Source organism: Geotrypetes seraphini, chromosome 10 (genome assembly GCF_902459505.1).
Source record: "Geotrypetes seraphini chromosome 10, aGeoSer1.1, whole genome shotgun sequence".
Lineage (NCBI taxonomy): Eukaryota > Metazoa > Chordata > Amphibia > Gymnophiona > Dermophiidae > Geotrypetes > Geotrypetes seraphini.
In genome coordinates this window covers 27,648,441-27,674,701 of record NC_047093.1, presented here as the reverse complement: position 1 = coordinate 27,674,701, position 26,261 = coordinate 27,648,441, and the positions used below count along the sequence as shown (strand labels likewise).

The 26,261-nt window shown below is 45.0% G+C and overlaps 1 protein-coding gene and 1 long non-coding RNA gene across 6 annotated transcripts in view; one reads left to right on the top strand and one right to left on the bottom strand.

Moving 5' to 3' along the window:
* The window catches only part of LOC117367391, an 85,014-nt gene extending 80,640 nt beyond the window's left edge, over positions 1-4,374 (bottom strand). For all 3 annotated transcript variants that reach the window (XR_004540760.1, XR_004540759.1, XR_004540758.1), the window contains exons 1-2: positions 4,105-4,374; positions 2,266-2,631 (exon numbers count right to left, since the gene is read on the bottom strand). This is a non-coding gene — a long non-coding RNA (uncharacterized LOC117367391). The remainder of the gene's footprint in view (positions 1-2,265; positions 2,632-4,104) is intronic.
* Positions 1-21,124, top strand: part of USH1G (USH1 protein network component sans) — a 49,247-nt gene extending 28,123 nt beyond the window's left edge. Inside the window, exons 2-3 of one of the 3 annotated variants that reach the window (XM_033959876.1) lie at positions 15,982-17,227; positions 20,667-21,124. In XM_033959876.1, the coding sequence (XP_033815767.1) occupies positions 15,982-17,227 (1,246 nt within the window). In that variant the 3' untranslated portion in view covers positions 20,667-21,124. Of the gene's footprint in view, positions 1-15,981; positions 17,326-20,666 lie in introns of those variants that run through there. The other 2 variants (XM_033959874.1, XM_033959875.1) reach the window with 2 other exon arrangements.
* Positions 21,125-26,261: the final 5,137 nt, after the last annotated feature.

The following is a 26,261-nucleotide window of genomic DNA, read 5'->3' as shown; positions in this document are numbered from 1 at the left end:
AAAAAACACCCTCCAGGGATTCAAGACAAAGTTAGACAAGTTCCTGCTGAACCGGAACGTATGCAGGTAGGGCTAGTCTCTGCATTATGGGGTAAAGACCTTGAACAATTGCTTGTACCTACTACCTATGGAGAATTCAAGAAACGCCTGAAAACACATCTATTCCTGAAATACTTAGGAAACCAACCTATTCAATCTTAGTCCTTAACAACCGAGCGCAAGAACCACCTGTCGCTAAATCTGTACTTTGTTTATTCATTCAATCTGTAACTTTGCTTATTCACTCAACCTGTAACATTTCTAATCATTGTAAACCGCATAGAACTTCACGGTCCTGCGGTATCTAAACTGTTATTATTATTATTAGGGCGCTGGTCTTTGACCAAAGGGCTGCCGCGTGAGTGGACTGCTGGGCACGATGGACCACGGGTCTGACCCAGCAGCGGCAGTTCTTATGTTCTTATGTGTATCAACTTATACATGAATTAATGCAATCTGAATGGCAACCTGCTCAAGCCGTTGAATAGGACACCCTAATTTGAAAAACAACTTTCCCAAATAATAAATTCACCAAGGGGTTGAGGTATCATATTGAGGCTTAACAACTCAGTGCATATATGTTATTTCAGGTCCTTTTCCTGTATATATTGGCTACCATATAATCATTTACCTCAAACCCACATCCCACCCTTATATGAACTCTATATGTGTCTAACTAAAGAGATTTTAAAGTTTTTAAGGTGTGTCAGAAGAAACAGCAACACTTATCTAGTTGGCTGTATGCCACTTCCAGCGTTGGTGAGTGTCTCAAAAAACACCTGACGCTCCACTTTAAAAGGAGCATTTCAGCCACAGAAGAGCTTTCCTTGGGGGACAATAGAATTGTTGCTGAACTTCATTGTTTGTAACTTAAACGCGCCCCTGCTGCAACCGGTTTTACGGGTGTCCGTATCAACGGCTTGAGCAGGATGTCATTCAGATTGCATTAATTCATGTATAAGTTGATACATTTTTTTATGTGTTTAAAAATTTGCAAAATAATCATTATTTATGATCCAAAAAAAAAAAACCCTCTTTTTATTTGAATTACAAGTTTATTGTGGGTTGGATTAATTTGAAAGTGATCCGGGTTTCATATTTTTGAAACCCATATAGTAGCAACATTCCAGAGTTGAGATTGTGATGTCATAATGCCTCAATCCACTAATGCCTAAGAGCCAACCTCACCAGTGATGTCACAATGGCTTGATTGTCCTATACTTGGCTAACGTAAGAATTACCATAATAAGACAGACTGAAGGTGTGGCTCACCGGTAGAGCTGCTGCCTCTGCACCTAGAGGTTGTGAGATCGAATCCTGGTGCTGCTCCTTGTGACCCAGGGCAAGTCAGAATTCTTCACTACCCACTGCTTTGAATATCAAAGGGACAAAAAGGCAGTATACAAGTCCCCATTTCCTTCCCTTCCAGGGCCCCAGGTACAAAACATAGATTGCGAGTCCACCAGGGACAAAGTACCTGCATATAATGTGCATAGCACTGTGTACATCTGGTAAATGCAACAGAAATGATTAGTAGCAGAATTGCTTTCAATGCGGCTGTGCTTCATTCCAACCTCAGCATCTATTATCTTAGGCAATCGCCTAGGAGCTAAGCCAGCCCTGAGTGCAACAGTTAAACGCTTTATAGCTGAAACCTGAAGGGACAGGCAGTGGTGTAGTAAAGGGGGGAGGGGCGGTCCATCGTGAGCACCAGCACCAGTCCTCCTCTCCGCCCTCCCCCCGCCCCTTCCCTTCCTCTGTACTTCTTTAATATTCTCAGTGCGAGCAGCAACCCCCACCTTCTGCTTGTGCCAGCATCGGATCTTCCTCGACATCACTTCCTGGACCCGCACCCAGGAAGTGACATAAGAGGAAGAGCCAACGCTGGTGCAAGCAGCAGGTTGGGGGTTTCTGTTCACCGCGATCGTTAAAGAGGTACCAGCGGGAGGGGAGGTAAGGGGAGTGCACAGGCAGCAGGAGGGGGCGGGGAAGAAGCGGAGGGAGGACGGAGAAGAGGGCAGGGGAGGGGCGCCTCTCACCCTCACTTTGCCACCGGGGACAAGTTTTACTCTCCTGATCGAAATCCAGCCCAACTTGTCTCCCATTTAAAGGTATGCATGCTACGGAAGTCAGATAGAGGACAGCTATTTTCGGCCGGGCCAGTTTACCTTGTAAATAACTTTGAAAATTGCAGACCACCTACTTTTTCTACAGAGCTAGACTCACCTTCACGCCTTCTGATGGCCGTCTGTTCTTGGTGGGTCGAAGCAGTCTTTTGCAATGCCCCTTAGTTAGCACTCCCATTGGCAGAATCAATGCAATATAATGCTGGCACCATTGTTCATCGCATTATATGCACGTGAGAAACAGAGAAACCTAATACTTTATCCTTTGGAAACCGGAAGCCTGGGTTGGAGGATGCTAGATTTCGCTTTCAGCTGTGCAATCAAAAACCAAGCTTGGCAATGCAAAGCAAAATAAACCCAGCTTTTTCTTCTTCTCAAATGTACTCGAGTGGTGTGCACGGGAGACAGGGCTAGCTCAACCATTAGGCAAGACAAGGTGGTCATCTAGGGTGAAATCTTCATGGGGCTGCAAAGAACAGATGCAGTCAAAGTAAAACACTAGGTTATGGTAAGGTGGCCAGATTTTACGATGGTAAAATCCGGCTACCCTAGACCCACCCCCCAGTCCTGCCCATCTTGGCCCAAGTCCCATCCTAGCTTCACCCCCCCCCCTCGCTGCCTGCTTTGGTCGGGCATGAGGCAATCCGCACATGTGCGGGTGCCATGCGATGATGTCACGTGGCACCCTCGCATGCGTGGATTGCATCCTGCCCGACGTGATTAAGAGAAGGCTTTTCAAAACCCGGACAGTGCCGGGTTTTGAAAAGCCGTCCAGACCCCCAGGGAAGGGGATCACAAACTAGTAGTCTAAAGGTTAATGAGAGATGGAAGGATATGGCTGAAGCCCTGGCATAAGCAAGGGTGGGAGGTGTCCAGGGCGGTGGTGTCCCCCGCTCCTTTCCCTCCCCCCTCCCCTCGCCACGCGTGCGCCTTTTCCCCTGTACATGTTTAGCTTCCCCAGCATGAGTAGCATCTCCAACTTGCTGCCCGCATTGGCATCAGCTCTCCCTCTGATGTCACTTCCTAGTCGTTGGACCCGGAAGTAGCAGAGGGAAGCGTTGAGGCTGGTGAAGAGCCAGAGGAACAGTGGGGGGGGAGTGAAGATGTGCATGTAATGGGGGAGCAATGGGAAGGAGCAGGGGAACAGAGAGGAGGAGAGGTGCCAGTACCCCCACCAAAACGGCATTGGGGTGGTCCGCCCCCCTGCCTTCCCCTTTACACGCCACTGGGCTGAAGGTTTGTCTAGGACACCCACTACCTTTGTATCAGCTCAGATGAGAGGTATGTTCTCTGACTGCACAAGATGTGGAGAAGCAAAATTACAGTGCCTTGGGTCATAGGAGCCAACTTTTCAAAATGATTGGGGGTACTCAATAGCCCCACCCCAGTTCCCCCGACCCTACCCCCATAATAATAGTACTAATTGTAATGCCATTTTCCCATTTATTTTTCATATATATATATATATATATACTAGTCATTAAGCCCGTTACATTAACGGGTGCTAGAATACATGTCTGTCTGTCTCCCTTCCGCTGACTCTCTTTCTCTCTCCATGGCCCCCTTTCTCTGGAGCTTTGGTCTGGCCTGCTCCCTGCCCGCCTTGCCATATTGTATTTTTTTATTTGAAAGACGCGGCGGTGGCTCCTCTCATGATCCCCACCTGCGTCGGAAGTCTGACCCAGGCGGGGATCGTGAGAGGAGCCACCGCCGCTTCTTTCAACTAAAAAATACAATACGGCAGGGAGCAGGCCAGACTGAAGCTCCAACTTGAACTGCCAGTTGGCCGGCTCCCTTGCCACAGTTATTTTTTCACTTTAAAGGTGCCGCCGCGGCTCCTGTCACCAGGGAGTCGGCCAGATCACCACGGCAGCCACTCCCCCCTCTCTCTTGGCCCACTGGGAGCAGGCGAGTTCAGGTGAAAGGAAGAACTACATACCTGTTTAGTTCGTGGTTTTAAAGTTAGGCGGCCAGGCCAGGTCTTCAAAGCAGCTGCAGCCGCGGGTTTAAAGTTAGGCGGTCAGGTATTCAGAGCGGCAGGGGGAGGCAACCTTTTATTCAATGTCTGCCGGGTAAAGCGCCGTGCCGAGTAGAGGAAGCAAACGCCGTGGCAGGAGAGCAGGGAGTGAGTTTTTCCTATGCGGTTGTTTGGGGGGGGGGGGGGGTTGTGAACAGGAAGTCGAGCAGAGGCGGGAGTGAGCTGTTCAGCTTCCCCTATCTTGGCAAACCGCTCTGGCGAAAATGTAGTGAAGTGCCGCGTGGGGCCGTAGAAAGAGCGGGGCATGCTGCAGTCTTGGCGGCCACGGACATACGGATTACGGAAGCACGCTGATAAGACTGCGCATGCGCCGCTTACGGTTTTATTATATAGATACACAATAAAATCTTATTAACAATACACAATGGTTAACCACAAAATTAGACTACACTGTATGCTTCTCAACATTCATTCCTACCAGAACACCAGGCCTTGGTCACACATGCAGAACACAGAAAACCCCTATGTAACATATAACATAGTAGATGACAGCAGATAAAGACCCGAATGGTCCATCCAGTCTGCCCAACCTGATTCAATTTAAATTTTTTTTTTTTTTCTTCTTAGCTATTTCTGGGCGAGAATCCAAAGCTTTACCCGGTACTGTGCTTGGGTTCCAACTGCCGAAATCTCTGTTAAGACTTACTCCAGCCCATCTACACCCTCCCAGCCATTGAAGCCCTCCCCTGCCCATCCTCCTCCAAACGGCCATACACAGACACAGACCGTACAAGTCTGCCCAGTAACTGGCCTAGTTCAATCTTTAATATTATTTTCTGATTCTAAATCTTCTGTGTTCATCCCACGCTTCTTTGAACTCAGTCACAGTTTTACTCTCCACCACCTCTCTCGGGAGCGCATTCCAGGCATCCACCACCCTCTCCGTAAAGTAGAATTTCCTAATATTGCCCCTGAATCTACCACCCCTCAACCTCAAATTATGTCCTCTGGTTTTACCATTTTCCTTACTTTGGAAAAGATTTTGTTCTACGTTAATACCCTTTAAGTATTTGAACGTCTGAATCATATCTCCCCTGTCTCTCCTTTCCTCTAGGGTATACATATTCAGGGCTTCCAGTCTCTCCTCATACGTCTTCTGGCGCAAGCCTCCTATCATTTTGGTCGCCCTCCTCTGGACCGCCTCAAGTCTTCTTACGTCTTTCGCCAGATACGGTCTCCAAAACTGAACACAGTGGGGCCTCACCAATAACCTGTACAGGGGCATCAACACCTTCTTCCTTCTACTGACTACGACTCTCTTTATACAGCCCAGAATCCTTCTGGCAGCAGCCACTGCCTTGTCACACTGTTTTTTCGCCTTTAGATCTTCGGACACTATCACCCCAAGGTCCCTCTCCCCGTCCGTGCATATCAGCTTCTCTCCTCCCAGCATATACGGTTCCTTCCTATTATTAATCCCCAAATGCATTACTCTGCATTTCTTTGCATTGAATTTTAGTTGCCAGGCATTAGACCATTCCTCTAACTTTTGCAGATCCTTTTTCATATTTTCCACTCCCTCTTCGGTGTCTACTCTGTTACAAATCTTGGTATCATCTGCAAAAAGGCACACTTTTCCTTCTAACCCTTCAGCAATGTCACTTACATACATATTGAACAGGATTGGCCCCAGCACCGAACCCTGAGGGACTCCACTAGTCACCTTTCCTTCCTTCGAGCGACTTCCATTAACCACCACCCTCTGGCGTCTGTCCGACAGCCAGTTTCTGACCCAGTTCACCACTTTGGGTCCTAACTTCAGCCCTTCAAGTTTGTTCAACAGCCTCCTATGAGGAACTGTATCAAAGGCTTTGCTGAAATCCAAGTAAATTACATCTAGCATATGTCCTCGATCCAGCTCTCTGGTCACCCAATCAAAAAATTCAATCAGGTTCGTTTGGCACGATTTACCTTTTGTAAAGCCATGTTGCCTCGGATCCTGTAACCCATTAGATCCAAGGAAGTATACTATCCTTTCTTTCAGCAACACTTCCATTATTTTTCCAACAACTGAAGTGAGGCTCACCGGCCTGTAGTTTCCTGCTTCATCCCTGTGACCACTTTTATGAATAGGGACCACATCCGCTCTCCTCCAATCCCCAGGAATCACTCCCGTCTCCAGAGATTTGTTGAACAAGTCTTTAATAGGACTCGCCAGAACCTCTCTGAGCTCCCTTAGTATCCTGGGATGGATCCCGTCTGGTCCCATCGCTTTGTCCACCTTCAGTTTTTCAAGTTGCTCATAAACACCCTCCTCCGTGAACGGCGCAGAATCTACTCCATTTTCTCGTGTAACTTTGCCAGACAATCTCGGTCCTTCTTCAGGATTTTCTTCTGTGAACACAGAACAGAAGTATTTGTTTAGCACATTTGCTTTCTCCTCATCACTCTCCACATATTTGTTCCCAGCATCTTTTAGCCTAGCAATTCCATTTTTTATCTTCCTCCTTTCACTAATATATCTGAAAAAATTTTTATCTCCCTTTTTTTCATTTTTAGCCATTTGTTCTTCCGCCTGTGCCTTCGCCAAACGTATCTCTCTCTTGGCTTCTTTCAGTTTCACCCTGTAGTCCTTTCTGCTCTCCTCTTCTTGGGTTTTTTTATATTTCATGAACGCCAACTCTTTCGCCTTTATTTTCTCAGCCACTAGGTTGGAGAACCATATCGGCTTCCTTTTTCTCTTGTTTTTATTGATTTTCTTCACATAAAGGTCCGTAGCCATTTTTATCGCTCCTTTCAGCTTAGACCACTGTCTTTCCACTTCTCTTATGTCCTCCCATCCTAACAGCTCTTTCTTCAGGTACTTTCCCATTGCATTAAAGTCCGTACGTTTGAAATCTAGGACTTTAAGTATCGTGCGGCCGCTCTCCACTTTAGCCGTTATATCAAACGGACCACATAAGAATATAAGAATAGCCTTACTGGGTCAGACCAATGATCCATCAAGCCCAATAGCCCGTTCTCACGGTGGCCAATCCAAGTCACTAGTACCTGGCCAAAACCCAAGGAGTAGCAACATTCCATGCTACCGATCCAGGGCAAGCAGTGGCTTCCCCCATGTCTCTCTCAATAACAGACTATGGACTTTTCCTCCAGGAACTTGTCCAAACCTTTCTTAAAACCAGCTATGCTATCTGCTCTTACCACAACCTCTGGCAATGCGGTCCAGAGCTTAACTATTCTCTGAGTGGGAAAAAAATGTCCTCCTATTGGTTTTAAAAGTATTTCCCTATAACTTCATCAAGTGTCCCCTAGCCTTTGTAATTTTAGATGGAGTGAAAAATCAATCCACTTGTACCCGTTCTATGCCATTCAGGATTTTGTAGACTTCAATCTGCAATTAATAATGTACACAAACGAAACCCTAAGATGGCAGACTCTACACACAGTACAACACCAGGGAAATAGAAAGAAAATAATTTCTTCCTGAACAGTGCAAAATATACAGTAGACAGCAGATATAAATTCTCAAAACTGACACATTTCAATCACTAAATTAAAAATACAATTATTTTCCCTATATTTGTTTTGCTAATCATCTTTTCCTTCCTTCTGTCTGCATTCTTAATTGTGTTTCCAGGGCCTTATCTATTTGCTGTTTTTCTCTCCTTCTTCACTTTCTGCCCTACATCTATCTTTATGATAAATCACTTTTCACAGGGGTAAAATAAATTATTAGGACTGGCAGATCATCGATAATAAATCAAAAACTTCAGCCCAACATCTCAAATCACTTAATAATGGTTATACATATCAAGCTTGATGTTGGGCTGGTGTTTTTTTATTTATTACATCCATCTTTGGCATTAACTTTTAATATTCAACTTTCTTCAATTTTTCTGCTTCCTTCTCAAATGAATCTACTTTTCCATACTTTCCCTTCCTATCTATCCGTGTGTTCTATCTCCTCTTCTATTCCCATCTATCCATAATAAGCATTTCTTATATATCTCTTCCCTTCCACACACATCACTGTGCATCATCTCTCTCTCCCTCTCCTGTGGTCTGAAATCTCTGTCTTACACATTCCACCCCCCCCCCCCCTATGGTATGGCATCTTTCTCCTCTCCTTCCCACAGCCTGGCATCAAGTCTGTCCTCTCCCAAAGTCTGGCATCCCTCTCTCCTTCCCTCCTCCTTTCCATGGTCCAACATCTTTCTCCTTCCCTTCTCCCCTTCCCACGGTGTAGCCTCTCTCTCCTCTCCTTCCCACAGTTTGGCATCTCTCTCTTCTCCTTCCCACAGCCTGGCATCTCTCTCTTCTTCCATGGTCTGGCATCTCTCTCTCCTTCCCTCTCCCTTTCCGTGGTCCAACATCTTTCTCCTTCCCTTCCCCCCTTCCCGCAGTCTGGTATCTCTCTCCTTTGCCATGGTCTGGCATCTTTCTCTCCTTCCCTACCCACTCCCCTGGTTGGAATTTCCCTCTCCTCTCATCCCTCCCCGCTCCTGCCCCCACCCCTGAGCAGTCCATGCATCTCTTCCCCTTCTGTCCATCTTCCTCCCTCCTTTCCTGGTCTCCTTTCAAAAAGAAGTCTTCTTTTTCAGGGGTCCCAGCGCAGCAGCCATTCTCATAGACTGTCGGTGCTGCTTCAAAGCTTTCCCTCTACTGCGATCTGCCCAGGCTGAAACAGAAAGTTACATCAGAGGGAAGCGGATTGCGTCAAAGGGAAAGCTTCAAAGCAGCACCAGCAGCCTGTGAGAATGGTTGCCGCACCGGGGGCCCCCTAAAAAAGAAGATTTCTTTTTGATAGGAGACTGGGAGGGGGAGGGGAAGGAGAGGAGATGGATAGAAGGGGAAGAGATGACTGGACCACATGCCAGTCCAGATCCCAGGAGGTACCAAAATTATTGGGGGTCCTTGGGCATCCATAGCAACCACAGAACTGGTGCCTATGCCTTGGGTTTAGACTGAACAAATTTACACAATTAGGACATCTCCCAAACCTGGTCCTGGAGGCACCCCAGCCAGTCAAGTTTTCAGGATAGTCACAATGAATATTCATGAGTGAGATTTGCATGCAGTGGAGATCCCTTGCCAAGGACTGTTACTATGAAGGCTTGGTTGAGTTGAGGAAAGATGGATTTCATAAAATGGTGTGTTGAGGGGGATCCACGAGGTACTCAGAAACAAAAGAACTGGGTCAGACCAAAAGTCCTGGTTCTAACAATGGTGAATCCAGCAGGATCCCTAAAAAATAGATAAGTACCATGCTGTCTACCCCTAGCAATGGTTTTCCCTATCTACCCTGTTAATGATTGTATATGGCATAAAAATAACCATTAACAAAATATTCCCCCCTCCCCTTTTTACAAAACCATGAAAGCAGTTTTTAGCACCGGCCGGCACGCTGAATGCTGTGCACTACTCCGACGCTCATAGAGTTCCCATAAGCGTCAGAGCAGCACCCAGCATTCAGCGTGGCGGCCGGTGCTAAAAACTGCTTTCACGGTTTTGTAAAAGGTGTGTGTGTGTGTGTGTTGTGGGGGTTTATATTCACTAATCTAAATTGCTATGTTTTGCCAAATGGAGGGCTAGTCATCTGAGACTTATTACGTTCAAACATCAAGGTGGAAAAAAAGCCTCAAATCTCTTTGGGCAGCAAATCATACAGGCGAGTATTCAAAGGGCTGTCTTGATTTCTATTACATTACATTAGTGATTTCTATTCCGCCTTTACCTTGCGGTTCAAGGCAGATTACATAAGAATTGTTATGATAATAAGAAGAACATATTGTTAAGATATTAAGAATTACTTAAGGAAAAGTTTGAGCATTTTCTTTTTTTTTTTTTTTACTTTTTTTTATTTATCGAGTTTTAATACATTATCATTTATACAAATAATAAAGAAAAAGGAATTTTACAGAAACAGAAAGACAAATAATATAACCTCCCAAGGGTTCTCTCTATAATTTCCTCTAGTCCACATAATTGACAGAGAACAAAACAGGCATTAAATAAAACAGATATTTTTAAACATAATCATGATCAATAAAGATCAAACATTCTGGTGTATGAAACAAATAAAAACTCCAAATATTAATTATGTGGTGGGAACAGAAGATGATGAACTCGTTTCATGACGTTGTAAAAATTGTTCTAACTGTGTTGAGTCCCAATAAACATAATCATTTTCCTGAAATTTAATCAAGCATTTACAGGGAAACTTTAAATAGAATGTGGCACCCAAAGCTAATACCCTAGATTTCAAAACCAAAAAAGATTTCCTTCTTAATTGTGTTGCTTGGGCCACATCTGGAAATATTAATACATTGTCTCCACAAAATTTAGTTTGTTTATTTTGAAAATATGCTTTCATTATTAAGGATTTATCTATCTCTCTCGTACATGTTATTAAGAGTGTAGATCTAGTTTGGATTATATCCTGTGAGTCCTCTAAGAAACCAGTTAAATCAAAATCAATCTGTTCCAACTGATCTATACTCGGTTCTATGGAAACTTTTTTCTTCTGAGGAATATAATATAAATTTGTTAGAGGCAAATTTTCTATGTCGGCCATCCCCAATACTTCCTTAAAATATTTCTTAACCAGTATTTCAGGAGATATCAAATGAGTTTTGGGGAAATTGACTAGACGTAGATTTTTTGCTCTCTGCAAGTTCTCCATTTTTTCAAATTTCAAATGAGTAATATGAAAATCCTTAACAGCTGTTGAGGAGACTGCTTGTAAAGTAAGCATTTGGGACTCTGTTGTTCTAATTGATTTTTCTATAATCTTTAAGTTTGAATCAACATTAACAAACTTATCAATCACATCCTGTGAAAATTTTACATTCTGTGTGACCATCGAGTTTAATAACCCCTCCATTCGAGTATTAATTAACCATAAATCTTTCAAAGTAACTTCCTGAGGTTCAACCATGGGTTCTCTAGGAGCAAAAGCCTCATCTTGAAAAGATAAGGCTTTCGGCATCACCCCATAAGATAGTAAGGGTGATGTCTGTTGCTCAGAGACTCCCTCTGACCGAAAAATGGAGCCCGGATTTGGCTCCAAATCACCAGGAATACCTGGTGGAGGTGGTGGAGTTCTACCTGGGGGACTAAGAGATGCTCCTGAGAGTGAGCTCGCTCCTTGGCTATGGCTGAAGGCACTGGATGGAACTAAATGTCTATCTATGAGACCTGACAAAATAGGCGTAGATACTTTTGATTTCCCTTTTCTTTTTCCCATATTGTAATTAAAAGTACATACGATTCTCCCGTTTCTCCCAGTGTCTCCAAGGGGCTCCCAAGGGGCAAGACGTGCCCCTTAGGGCACACCCCTTTGGCCACGCCCTGCGGCCACGCGCCGCAGTCGCGACGTCCCTTTCAACCACGGAGAAAGGACCCGCGTGACGTCAGGCGTCTGTCTCCACAGGTGCCTGCAGGGATTCAGCTGCCCGACCTCCGGCTTCAGATATTATGGAAGCGCTGCAGCCCTGAGCAAATATCAATCCAGCAGGTAAATACACCTCAAATCCTGTGTCTCCCCGTTTGAGCATTTTCTAATTTGTTAAGGAGTAAGTTGGTAATTGTAAGAGGAGTTCAGAGCCTGTTTGGTTGTGTTATATTGGTTTTATGTATTTTTTGAAGAGTAAGGTTTTTGTTTCTTTTTTGAAGGTTTTGTAGTCTGTGGTCGAAGTCAGCAGATTGGTGAGCTGTCGGTCCAGTTTCGCTGCTCTGGTGGCCAGTAGGTTATCATACATAAAAACTTTCAAAAACTCTCAAAATGAAAAAAGCCTGCCACAAGCACAACGGTATGATTTATCTGGTAATGCTGGAAACAGAGTAAAACCCTCCAGTGCAATTTTCTCATCGGCATCTCTTTTTACTCTTATACGCTCTTCCCATACAAAGATTCATGTTTCGCCAATCCTTTTGGCTGCGTTGTAAAACTCCTAAGGATGTATTTAGATGAAACTGGGAATCCACGTTGATTCTTCCATCACCTACAAGGAAGTTATTTGCAAATTGTTTGTTTTAAGGTTTCAAGGTCTATTAAAAGTTTGATTAATCATCTATCAACATTCTAGGCGATATACAATACAGTTAAAAATAAGGGGAACAAAATGAAAATAATTGACAAAAGCCAAGAGATGGATGAGACCGAGAGACGAACAGGAAACAAGAGGACAGAGGGTGTAATACAATATTGTCAGAAAAGAACACAATTAAGGATAGCACAAAAGGGTGGGGGAAAAAGTTAGTTCAGATCTGCCTTTACTGAAACAGAGAAAGAATTCCGAGTTATAGAAAGAAGGCATCTATATTAGGAAGCTTTTTAAATGCTCCTTTAAATTTATCAATGAAAAAAATTGCAGTTGATTGTGAACCAGTGGTTGAGTTTCTCTGGCTCCCAGACACCAATGTTTTGTCCTGACGTCCTTTAAGGCTTTGTATGCATTGTTTTTTGTGGCACATTTAAGTCATATGTGCCTTAGGTTTTCCATGTTGAGTACTGCACACTCCATATGGAAAAATCTGGGGGTCAATTTCCTACCTGAAGTCTTCTGCTTTTCAATTGGGCTGGGGCTGGAGATGATGAAGAGCCTATGCTCACAGTCCTGGGATTGAGGGAGTCATTGCCATCATGCAATGGTGACATCTAGTGGTCAGGAAGCTAAAAACATATGTACAAGTAGACTCTAAGTTAACTGACATCCATGGGGATTGATGCTGGATAAATGTAGTTTCTTGTTGCTTGAGAGTTACTATTAAAAATAGGCCTAACTACCTATACCCCATACTATACCATACCATAAACTGTTCCAAACAAATTACCGGACATGTGTTAGGCAAAGCGTGGGCTTACTCAGGTGTGACGAACCAAGTTTCCATTTAAATTTCCGCTAGAAATTGATTTTATTTTCATTTATATTTAAAGTATTACAGTGTTTCTTTGATTTTTTTTTCTGGTTGTTTGAGTTCCAGTTAACAGAAAGTCTACTGTATTATGATAAGCACCAATGACTGATCCAACACCAACTCCCTTAACTCAGCGAAGATCTGGAGCAGCCATTTTTTTTTTCCTTGCTAATCTCTACTAGCAGGCTGTTTTCTGTTCTGTTAATGGCATTGACATCTACTGTAGTCTGCCTTTCCTTCATCTGCATACCCACTGTGTTCTCTGTATACTGGAAAGTTTATTGTCTAATTGTTAACCTTGATCTTTGTAAATCGCCTTGATCCTTTAAATGCATAAATCTTCACCAGCGTGAGCAGCTTCTCTGGTCTAAACTAAACTAAACCTTAAGTTTATATTCCGCATCATCTCCACGGGAGTGGAGCTCAACACGGTTTACAAAGCTAAAAATATAGGAAGAGAGAGGGGAAAGATTTACTAGGGGATATATAAAGAGGGGATGAAACAGAGGAAGAGATGTTATATGTTAGAGAAAAGCCAGGTTTTCAGTTGTTTTCGGAATAGTTGGAGGGAGCCCAGGTTCCGCAGCGGGATAGTGAGATCGTTCCAAAGGCCCGTGATTTTGGAGAGGAGGGATCTTCCCAGTTTTCCTGCGTGGAGGATGCCGTGTAGAGAGGGGAAGGATAGTTTATGTCTGTGGGCCGATCTGGTGGTAGCAGGCGTCAGGGCGAGGAAGATAGGGGGATTAGGGGCGGAAGGATGCCGTGAATGATCTTGAACGCCAGGCAGGAGCATTTGAAATGAATTCTGGAGAGTACTGGGAGCCAGTGAAGATTGGTAAGTAGTGGGGAGACGTGATCAAATTTGCGTTTAGCAAAAATCAGTTTGGCTGCAGTATTCTGGATAAGCTGGAGTCTGCGAAGACTTTTTTTTGTTAGGCATAAATAAATGGCATTACAGTAATCGAGTTTGGATAGGATGATGGATTGAACAAGGACGGTGAAATGTTTTTGGTGAAAATAGGATCTAACTCTCCTCAGCATGTGGAGGCTGAAAAAACATGATTTTGCCAGGAAATTCAGGTGATCGCTGAAGGAGAGGGAGGAATCAATAGTGATGCCGAGGACCTTGCTTGAGAACTCAAGGTGCAGAGCAGGGCCTGTGGGTAGTGTGAAGAGGGTGGGCAGGTGAACTAATTTTGGGCCGAGCCAGGGTAATTTTGTTTTTGATTCATTTAATTTCATCTGTACAGAGAGGGACCAGGCATGAAGTCTCATTATGCATGACGTGATGTTCTGCTTGCACCAGCATTGACATTCTCTCGACATCACTTCCTGGCCCCGCGACCCAGAAGTGATTTCAGAGGGGCTTCAGGCAAAAAAAAAATATGGGGGAGGGGACAGAGAGGTGCCAGCACCCCCACCGAGATGGCACCCGGGGCAGTCTGCCCCCCTGCCCTCACTTACTACGCCACTGGTAGGACTCATGATTGCAGAATTTTGGAAGATATTCTGTTGCATAGTTCCTAACCAAGGACGGTCATTACAATAACTATACTAAATTGGGAGGGGGTAAATGAACAGGTGAAAAAAATCTCTGGACATGTGAGTCCAAAGGAGAAAGAGAACTGCCAGGTTAATCTCAGGTGATATCTTCCACCTGCGTCAACTCCGAAAAATAAGGAACTACTTTGCTAAGTGTGTCTTTACCGAACTACTCTAAGCCTTAGTCCTCTCCCGCATGGACTACTGCAACGCGCTATTCAACAATCTTACGGCAAAGAACATATGACGTCTCCAGCAAGTACAAAACACGTCAATCAGACTTCTAAAAAAACCTTCGTCCCTGCGACACTGTCTCCCAGACTCTATCGTCGGCTCACTGGCTGTTCATAGCCAAACGTTATGTCTTCAAGGGCCTGTTGCTAGCGTTCAAACCCTTGCATGACCTGGCGCCGGGCTACATGATGACCAAACGTCCTCCGTACGTACCAAACAGGTCCCTCTTCTCCCAGGATGAAATACTCCTCAAAACACCCCCTGGTTGTGCCCTTCAGCTGCAAACCACCACATGACCTTCTTACTCCCACTTCATACCAACCCACTGGAATCAACTACCCCCACAGATTAGATCCCTTGAAGGACTCCTCAACTTTAGGAAAGAAATAGAAACATACCTCTTCACCTAACTCCCCCACCCATGACCGATAGAAATGTATACTGATACAAGATCCTTGATATGTGCCACATTAGGATAAAAACTTGTATTGAAAAATCTTTCAACGTAACTATGGCAAATTGTAACCTGTTAACTTTATATTATGTTTGAGGATGGGGTAGAAAACGAAAGAAAAAAAAGAAATTGACCTATTAAAACAACCTAAAGGTATTTCCAACAGTGGCAAGCACAGAGAAAGAGAGAAAAAGCATATGTATAGCACTGTAAACCTAAGAAGTTGGTGAGGGCAAGATTTGGTCAACCATATCCATGACTGTCCTTCACATTAATGAAATGCATTTGAGTCACTAAATTATTGCACCATTAATTATAAAATCATAGCTCTATGATGTTATAGTGGTGTCATTGGACATTGAACTTCATAAGGTAGCTCTGTAGTTTATATATACATGTACAAGGGGGTGCTGAAAATTTCTCAAACCAACCAAAAAGAGAATGACATGGATAGGGTTCAATCAATGATCTGAAACAATGCCAAAACAAAGAATTTCATTTCTGCAAATTGGCACTTAACGAGATAAGATAACACTCTTTTCAGCTACAGTGGCAAAGTAATGCTCAGAATTTAGGAAGCTGGTCAGATGGGCTGAGAATCTTTCAGCACTCCCTTATAACACTCCTATGTATAAGCCAATCAAAATTTTCTGTGTAGTAACCACTTGTTTTCAATACTATTTTAGGGGTGATCCAGACAAATGTGACATCTGGGGAAACACACCTCTCCACCTTTCAGCGGCTAATGGTCATCTGAATTGCCTCTCCTTCCTTGTGTCTTTTGGGGCCAACATCTGGTGTCTGGACAATGACTACCACACTCCACTGGACATGGCTGCCATGAAGGGCCACATGGAGTGCGTGCGTTACCTGGACTCAATTGCTGCCAAGCAGAGCAGCCTCAATCCAAAGCTGGTGAGCAAGCTGAAGGACAAGGCTTTTAGAGATGCCGAGAAGAGGATCAAGGATTGTGTCAAGATGCAGAAGAAACACCACCAGCGAATGGAGAAGAGGTACAGGAAGGAAATATCCGACAACTCAGACACCATGAGCTTCTCCAGTTATGCCAGCAGCACCATCAGCAGAAAGCTACACCACATGTCCATTGCCACGTCTCTGCCATATTCCCAAGCCACCATTCATGGCACTGCCAAAGGTAAAACCAAAATTCAGAAGAAGCTAGAGAAAAAGAAGCAAGTGGATGGGACATTTAAAATCTATGAGGATGGGAGGAAAAGCGTTAGGTCCTTGTCGGGTCTTCAGCTGGGAAATGATGTTATGTTTGTGAAACAGGGCACTCACGCTAGCCCAAAGGAGCGAACGCGACGCAATGTGAGGGACATGTTTCTGACAGAAGAAGACACAATCTCTCGTGCCATAAGTGACCCAGGTTTACACATAGACTCGGCCCACTCTGAAGTCAGTACGGACTCTGGGCACGATTCCTTGTTCAACCGGCCTGGACTGGGCACAATGGTGTTCCGGAGGAACTATGTCAGTGGCGGACTCTTTGGGATTGGACAGGATGATGTTAGTGTGTTGACTGAAAGTGACCGAGCTAGGATGAGTGTCAATCTGCGAAGCCGTCTGCAGCGCTCGCCAAGTCTCAATGACAGCATCGGCAGTGCCAATAGCCTGCAGGAGAGAAACAGGGAAGAGCTGCCCTGGGAGGAGGTGGAGCTGGGGCTGGATGATGATGACGGACCAGACACCAGCCCCCTGGAGGCCTTTCTGGCCTCACTCCACATGTTTGAGTTTATTTCAGTGCTAAAAAAGGAAAAGATTGACCTGGCGGCTCTAATGCTCTGTTCAGACAATGATCTCAAAAGTATCAACATTCCACTAGGGCCTCGAAAAAAGATTCTGGATGGTATTCAGAGGAGGAAGCTGATCCTGGAGAAGCCGAGTGCCATTTTGGACACAGAACTGTAGGTGAAAGGGACTCATTCTGTGCATTTTCACCAGAGATTTTTCTGTTGGCTTTCCTATTGCGCACATGGAATCAATGAATAAAATGCATTTTTACTGTTCTGATGTTATATTTATATTGAATATAAATTCAACTTATTTATTGACCCCCCCCCCTCCCTCCACATACACACACATTGTATTTAAACATTGCTGAAGGGACACATTGTCCATCAACATTTGCCCTTGATTTTCCAATGGATACTTTTGCCATGAAAATGTAAGCTGTGGCATTATTTTTCTCTTCCCACCTAAATTTAACCCTAAAAATGCCCCTTTCTGGTGTATGCAAAAGTTCATTGGACAAAGGGTGGGCGATTTGCAAATAACGCCCTTTCTGGGTAAATTGCTTATGAAATTTGCCTTCAGAATCTTTCTTTCTTTCTCTCTCCTTCTGAAGAAAGACAAGAAAGTAAATTCCTGAAGGTGCACCTCCATCTCATTGATGACTCCAGATCTCCAGAAAAGGATGATAGTGATACAACCCATAGTAGACATTCTAGCCCTAATAACTTTCCAAACAACTGAGGAGGTAGGATAAGGCATTAGCGATGTTCCAGAATGTATTTACCGTGTTTCTCCGAAAATAAGACACTGTCTTATATTAATTTTGGGCCCCAAAAATACACCAGGTCTTATTTTCGGGGTAGGTCTTCTTTTTTTCATGTACAATTATCATCCTTCCTATCCTCCACCCCAATTCTTCCTCTTTTCTTTCTCTCCCCTCTTACCCATCCGCTTGTGCCTGCCCGCCCTCCCTCCCATCCCATCCCTTGTGCAGCATAACCCTTGCACAGCTTCAATCTCCCACGGGGGGGTGCAGCATCTTTATATCCCCCCTTGCACAGCCGAACCCCCGCTGACACTTCCATCTTTCCCTCTATTAGAACACCGCCGACCCCGAGACCGATATACCTTGCAAACGGCAGCATTGGCAAAAATCTAATCAGGCTGCTTCGCGGCCTTCTCCCTCCCGGGTGTTCCTCTGCCACATCACTTATGATGTCATCAGCAACACAGCACACGGAATGCCCGGGAGGAAGAAGGCCACGTAGCAGCCTGATTAGATTTTTGCCGACGCTGCCTTTTGCAAGGTATATCGGTCTTGCGGTCAGCAGCGTTCTAATGGGAGGGAGAGATGGAAGTGTCAGCTGGGGTTTGGCTGCGTGACAGGGGGTGGCGTGGCGGGAAGAGCTGCTGCCAGCGACTAGGGCTTATTTTTGGGGTGGGGCTTGTATTAAAACCTACCCTGAAATCATGCTAGGACTTATTTTCGGGCTAGGTCTTATTTTGGGGGAAACACGGTAATAGAGTTAGGTTCTGTATTAGGATACACACAGAAGGGTTGATCTACTCCTATGTAACTCAGTATCCTGATAACAGCAGTGGCCAGGCCAGGCATTGTCCCAAAAAGTGGCATTCCCTAGTTCCGTCTTAATAACGATTCATGAACATTTCTTAAACCCAGTTACCACTTGCTCTGGCAATGAATTCTAGAGCTTAACTATACTGTAGGTTGAGTAGAAAAATTTTCTATTTGTTTTAAATGTGCTACTACCGTGTTTCACCAAAAACAAGACAGTGTCTTAAATTCATTTGGGGCTCAAAAAAGGCACTAGGGTATGGCTTATTTTTTTCATGTACGTGATCATCTCTCCCTTCTGCTCCTTCACCCCATTTCTTCCTCTGTCCTTTCTCTCCCCCACATGTGCAACATCTTTCCTCCCCTATCATCTAACCCCTTGTGCCTTTCCTCTGCAGCATCTTTCTATCCCTCCATCCCTCCCATCCCCCTGTGCAGCAGAACCCTTGCCCAGCTTCCATCCTTCCCAGCCGTTGTGCAGCAGAACCCTTGAGCACCTGCCGCCACCCCCACCATGCAGCCGAACCCCCGCTGACCCTCCATCTTCCTGCCCAACCAATCCCCGCCGACCGCGACTATAAATACCTTCCGGCAGAGGAGCGTCGGCCAGCAGCACTCACAGCCTGCTTCGTGGCCTTCTTGCCAGGGCCTTCTGTGTACTGATGACATCATCAGTAACGCGGCACACAGAAGGCTGCGAAGCAGGCTGTGAGTGCTGCTGCTCCGACACTCCTCTGCCGGAAGGTATTTATGGTCGCGGTCGGCGTGGATCAGTTGAGAGGGAAGGATGGAGGGTCAGCGGGGGTTCGGCTGCACAGCAGAGGCAGGGGGCAGTTCGGGGGAAGGGTGCAACCGTCTACGACTAGGGCTTATTTTGGGGGGTAGGGCATATATTAAGACCTACCCTGAAAATCAAGCTAGGGCTTATTTTCAGGGAAACACGGTATGTAACTTCATGGAGTGTCCTCTAGTGTCTGTACTTTTTGACAGTGTGAATAATTGTGTCTCCATTTACCTATTCTACTCCATTCAAGATTTTATAGACCTCTATCATATCTTCCCAGTGACCTAGTAAGGGGGAGGGAAGGGGGAGTGATCTGCCCCGGGCTAGAGAGTTGCACGGGGACAGAAATCCCACCCATCCCCGCCCGTCCCCACGAGGATCCTCTCCATCCCTGTCAGGATCCTCTCCGTCCCCACCCGTCCCCGCGAGGATCCTCTCTGTCCCCACCTGTCCCTGCCAGGACCCTGTCCGTCCCCACCTGTCCCTGTCAGGATCCTCTCTGTCCCCACCCGTCCCCGCAAGGAATTACCTCCATCCCCGCCCGTCCCCATAAAAAGCGGCAATTACTTCTGACAGGATCATCAATTCCAAAGTTTCTTTTGTGTTTGTGCTGCTTTGTGTTTTCCTTGTGGAATCTCTTTGGTGGAACCCTTTTTTTGTTTTCTGTTCAGATAATTAACTTATAAACCCCCCTCTTTTACTAAGGCTGACGTGTCCATTATATTATATGGACGAACCCTGCTTCCAAAGCCTTCCATCCCCATGGGAATCCCATGGGCCAGAGGGGGTCCCCGTGGGAGTCCCGTGGGTTAGGGGGGATTCCCGCGATCCCCGTTCCCGTGCAGACCTCTACCCCAGGCACAGTCTTCCTAAGGGTGTGGCACCCCTTCTGCTCTTTTCCTTGCCATGCATGCGTGCCCCTTGCCTTCCCCCGTACCTTTTTTACTTCCCCGGCGCGAGGTTGCTGTCCGCCTCGGCATCGTCACTCTCCCTGACGTCACGTCCAGGACCCGCCCCTTGGAAGTGACGTCAGTGGGCGAGCCAGCACCGATGTGGGCACGCTGCTCATGCCGGAGAAGTAAAAAAGTTATGGGGAAAGCCCTAGTCGCTTTAGCCTTTCCTCATATCTGTGTCCGAATTGTCCTTTGTAGAACTTCTGTGCCCCTGTTTTCTTTTGCTTTGGTTAGAAAGCCAGATTTTGGTGCAACAATGTGTTTTGTTCCTTTGTGAAGACATGTTCTATCTTCGTTTCGCAGATAGTTTCTACAAGCAAGAAATGAAATTTCAAGTTGCCAAAAAACGCAATCCCGTGGCTCCATGTGGGCTAACAAAAGCCACATTTAGGTCGCACTGCTATGCTTCTAGTGATGCTGCTTCGTATTTGAGGCTCGTACGGGGACTTGAAGACGAGGGCTGTTCAGCCACTCACTGCTATGCTTTGCTGATCCAGTAGAATCGGTGCATTGTGAAGCCACCAGGCACCAGAAGCTGTTCACTCTGAGGGCTGGATGACACGAGGGGAGGCTGTTAGCTCCAAGAGAAGTTTAGGGAATGTCAAACACCGCAAGGACAGCAGTCCATTAAAAAAAAAATCTGTGGTTGCTGTATAATAAATTTCCAAGTGATCCATTGTTTTCTTTTTGTGAAATTTAAATCATTCAAATAACTGGTTAAAAAATAATAATAATTGTCCCAAGAGTTTCCTTCCAGCTCCTTTGGCCACATGAGCCTTGATTTACACAGTGATTCTCCCCCCCCCCCCCCCCCCCTCTCAAGTTTTTATAATACCCTTCACCTAACCTAGGTCAGCCATTACAACAACAATTCTCAGCTGGGAGCCACAGACAGCAACTTCCTCCAAAGCCTGGCTAAACGCCACCAGATGTCACTGTTGAACAATGGCTAATTCTGCCCCCAAGAGCCGTTTTGAAGCTTCCTCTGACTTGGCTGGCACAAGGAGCAGAATCTTGACCCAGGAATTAAATGCATGGCACTTGCCACTGAGCCACCAAGGGGAGCATGACGTTTGGGTGCTATTGTTTGGTGGTTGCCTTTTGGGCACCACTATATTGGTGCTGGATTTGTAAGTCCGCTCTTGATCTGAGCCAGGGGCTACCTAGGTTGGCAAAGATACAGTGCTCCTGGCAGCAATGGTTCGGACTAGCAGCGGTGCTCCTCCCTTCTGCAGATGCTCAAATGAAAGTACCTATATGGCTGTGCCCAAAAATCGTGCTTCGGTGACTAGGCTGGCCTTAAAAAGAATGATCATTTTGAAATGCGCAAGCCAAAAGATAATTGGGTTAGATGACTTAAGGCAGTGGTTCTCAACCCTGTCCTGGGGAGCCCCCAGTCAGTCGGGTTTTCAAGATATCCCTAATGAATATGTATGAGAGAGATTTGCATACCTGTCACTTCCATTATATGCAAATCTCTCTCATGCATATTCATTAGGGATATCTTGAAAACCTGACTGGCTGAGGGGGGAGGGGTTCCCCAGGACAGGGTTGAGAACCACTGACCTAAGGGTTTTACCATTTTTCATCTGTGGGAAACCCCTTTAGTATCTTTGGTCCATGGAAATGTTGCATATTGTGGGCAATTTTCAAACTGTGCACTGGGACAACGTCCATGTCCACTTTTTACCTTGTAGCCAAGAAAAACTAGTCAAATACTTTCATTTTTCAACTTGTCTTGGGTACAAAGTCTTCACAAACATTTGTATCTGCTCGGAGGGTAATTTTAGAACTGGGTGCTTAACATAAGTGGCAAAAAAGTGTCTCCTTCAAGCCTATTTTATAAAGAAAAGTAGGTACCCACTTTGGTTTATAAAATACTATCATAAGTGGGCAATAATATCCCTTCATTTAGGCTTGATCACTTTCACCAAACCAATACCCAGGGCGAATGACTGCGTTTACATTCAGTAATCTATGCGTGCATTTTCTCACGCCGTTCTGATCTGCCAAACTCCATTCATGTGAACATCCGCTGCAAAATCACACACTATGGGCTCCTTTTACGAAGCCGTGCTAGCTCCGTCCTCATCTGCACAAGTCTCAAACACTTCAAAATCATAAGTGTTTGAGGCTTGTATGGTTAACGCGGAGCTTACAGGAATGGGGCAGGGACAGCAACAAAATGCACTGGGAAATTGAGTCCCTGCGGGGATGGAGAAAATTTGTCCCTGTGTCATTCTCTAGTAGGGGCAACCCTGGCACTTGGGGGATGGCTTCTGTGCAGCTAGCAGGGAGCGATGGTTATTATCATGCATTTCTGGCATGGCCACTAGTTTACGTTACATGCTCAACTGCCATTGGTCGCATGTCAGCATTTACACCAGGTTTCAGCAGGTGCATAACCAATGGCACACAACCGGGTTCATAGACAATTGCGCGCAAGACAATCGCGCGCGGACAAAACCGCGCAGACAACTCATCTGGTATCGCTTGCAAAGGTAGCGACATTTACAAACACGGTTGGCGCGCGCGTGAGAACCGGAAATGTAAATATCAACATATCCTATATAAACTTCATAATCAATTGCGCTGAGTTTTATGATCCATACCCTCCCTTTTCTTGCGCGTGAACCGGAAATATAAATATCAACATACCCAATATAAACAGTTCATAGTTCATAGACAACTGCGCGCACGCAAGACACAACGCTGAGTTTTATGATCATACCCTCCCTTTTCTTGCGCGTGAACCGGAAATATAAATATCAACATACCCAATATAAACAGTTCATAGTTCATAGACAACTGCGCGCACGCAAGACACAACGCTGAGTTTTATGATCATACCCTCCCTTTTCTTGCGCGTGAACCGGAAATATAAATATCAACATACCCTATATAAACAGTTCATAGTTCATAGACAACTGCGCGCACGCAAGACACAACACTGAGTTTTATGATCATACCCTCCCTTTTCTTGCGCGTGAACCGGAAATATAAACATACCTGTAAATGAAGAAATGTGGAAGTACGTTCGCTCTCACCAGAAGCGAGAAAAATCCGCGCAAGACAAATATTCGTTACAGATTAAGTACTAGCAAAACCAGATCTTTACCTATAACGGACACGGTCAGGCAGCGAAAGGAAGGCGGGCTGTTCGGAGGACATATAGAATGTGGAAACGTAACCATAGTAACGACAATGCATTCACGTGACTTCTATTTAAATGCTGTTCGGAGAATATATATAATGAGGTAACGTAACCATAGTAACGAAAATGCATTCACGTGACTTATATTGAAAACGCAAAGAGTCAAGGGAATCATACTGGACACGCGATGACGTGATCATGTGTAACATGACGTGTTAACGTGCTGTACGTGCACGTGTCCTTTGATTGGCAAGCGGCCTCTAGTGGCGCGCTGAATGCGCTGAATTGTCATTGCGCTGAGTTATCTTGCGCTAAATTGTCTGGCGCTGAGTTGTCGCTGCGCTCAATTGTCTTGCGCAGAGATATAGTGGCGCCCAATTGTCTTTAGCGCAATTGTCTGTGAGTGCCATTGTCTTAGCGCTGAGTTGTCTGCGCGATTTTGTCCGCACGCGATTGTCTTGCGCGCTTTTGACCTGTCACCCACAACCGATAGCATAACTCCTTGAATCCAAAGGGCTGTTCTGTAAAGGGTATTTAGTGCTAAGCGACCTTTATCAAATTGGTGCTTGGTGCAGAACTTTTCAGCGCATTGCGTTGGGTGCCATGTATAGAATTCTCCCATAGGTGTTTAATGGGGTAGTTAAATGCATTAAATAATTAACATAGCTTATTTAAATGGCCCAACACAGTTGAAAATACTACATAGGGGTCAATATTCAACCACCTCCGGTGAGCATTTTGCTGACCACAGCATTATTCCTGGATATTCAATGTCGGGCCATGTCCAGGCTTCAGCGTTGAATATCTGGTTTCTGCAGAGCCGGCAAACAATATTCAGACCTTAAGTAGCTATGGGTTATCACATAAAGATAGGTCTGTGTTTTATGAGATCCTATTTATGCATTTATGCATTTATGCATTTATTTATGCATTTATGCATTTAAGTTCTGAATATCAACACTTAACCAGTCAAGTGCTGCCTCTGCTCCCCCCTCCCCCCCCAAATAATTTTTTGGGGGGCCAGTTTTCTCTTACGCACTAACCGCTAATTTTCAGCAGCAATAACCGTTTAAGTGCAACTGAAAATTAGCAAATAGCCCAGACGAGCAATTTAATCGGTCAGCTGCCAGTTAGATCATTTTGAATATCAGCCAGCTTATATATTTTCTCTACTGACTAATCGGCCTTGGAGCTTTCTCTGAATGCAGCTAAAACTGCGTGAGTGGCGGAACAAGGTACGTACTAGGGCTACACATTTTTGTAAGGGCACGTTTGATTCAAGGACTCCTTAAGAAGGTTAATGCACACTACATTGATTTAAGGCACTGTAACATATGAACTTACAAGAGGACATCCGCTCAAACTCAGGGGAGGGAAGTTTCGTGGAGACGCCAGGAAGTACTTCTTCACGGAGAGCGTGATTGAGCATTGGAACAAGCTTCCAGTGCAGGTGGTCGAGGCACACAGCATCCCAGACTTCAAGAACAAATGGGAAACCTATGTGGGATCCCTAGGAGGGTCATGCCAAGGGATAGGGTCACTAGAGTATGGACTTGAATAAGCAGGTCAGTAGAGTGACAGTATAATTACAATTATACTTAGGGGGTCAGTAGACTTAAGAGGGTGGGTAAATAGTGTGGGCAGACTTGATGGGCTGTAGCCCTTATCTGCCGTCAACTTTCTATGTTTCTATGTGTTAAGTTAAGGCACATTAAACAGTTCTGTCGTATTAACCCAGAAATGAGCCAAATATTTATTCTATGCGCGGAAAGATTATGGTTTATGTTATCGTCTTTTGTGAATACATCAAAAGCAGTTTACTATTTCATTAAAAAATATATATATATATATAAGGAAAGTAGAACTTGAACTTCATTCATCAGAAAGAGATAGCGGGGACAAGTATAGGTAAGAAGAGACAACGAATGGGGTCAGAAAACACAAGAATTAATCCTAAGAGCAGGTGGATCAAAAGGATTACAGGTGAGAAACAAACGCGAGGGTAGAGGGCACCCTGGGCCTTACACCCTCCTTAATCTCCTTTCAGGCTCCCTATTCTGCAGCCCTCACCAAGATTTTTGATAAACTCAACTAGAGAATGACACGTCCCGGCAAATTCTTTTCCTGCCCCATTCCTGTAAGCTCTGCCTTAACAGCACAAGATGAAGACGGAGCTTGCAGGAATGGGGCAGGGGCAGGAAAAGAACTCGCCGGGACGGGACAGGAAAATGAGTTCCCGCGGGGACGGTGAAAAATTTGTCCCCGTGTCGTTCTCTAACCTCAGCAAACATGATGATCACGCAGACATCCTTTAAATATGCAGATTAAAATGTGTGCTGATTGTCCTTGAGTTTGACTGTCAGGACCTATTATTTTGCTTTGATTGCAGCTGCTCTTAGTTGCCCCAAAGAAATCGCCACCCTAGGTGACCACCTACCTCTTGTGTAATGACTGGGCCAGCTCTGTCCCTTTCATATCCTTTTAGCTGCATTGAGGGTAATTCTCATACAGATTAATGCCTTTAAAAATAGTCCCCTCATATATTAAGAGTGGTTCATGTAAACTGCTTTCATTGTCTCACAGAAAATTGGGATATCAATTCCCTTCCTTTCTTTCGGCTTGAAAAGAAAAAGAAAAAGGTTAGTTCACCATTTCAGTCTTATTCAAACCAGACCTGGGTCTGAATTATTGGTTGTTTGTGGTAATCAAGAAAAAAAATGAACATTTCACGGGAATTTATTTCC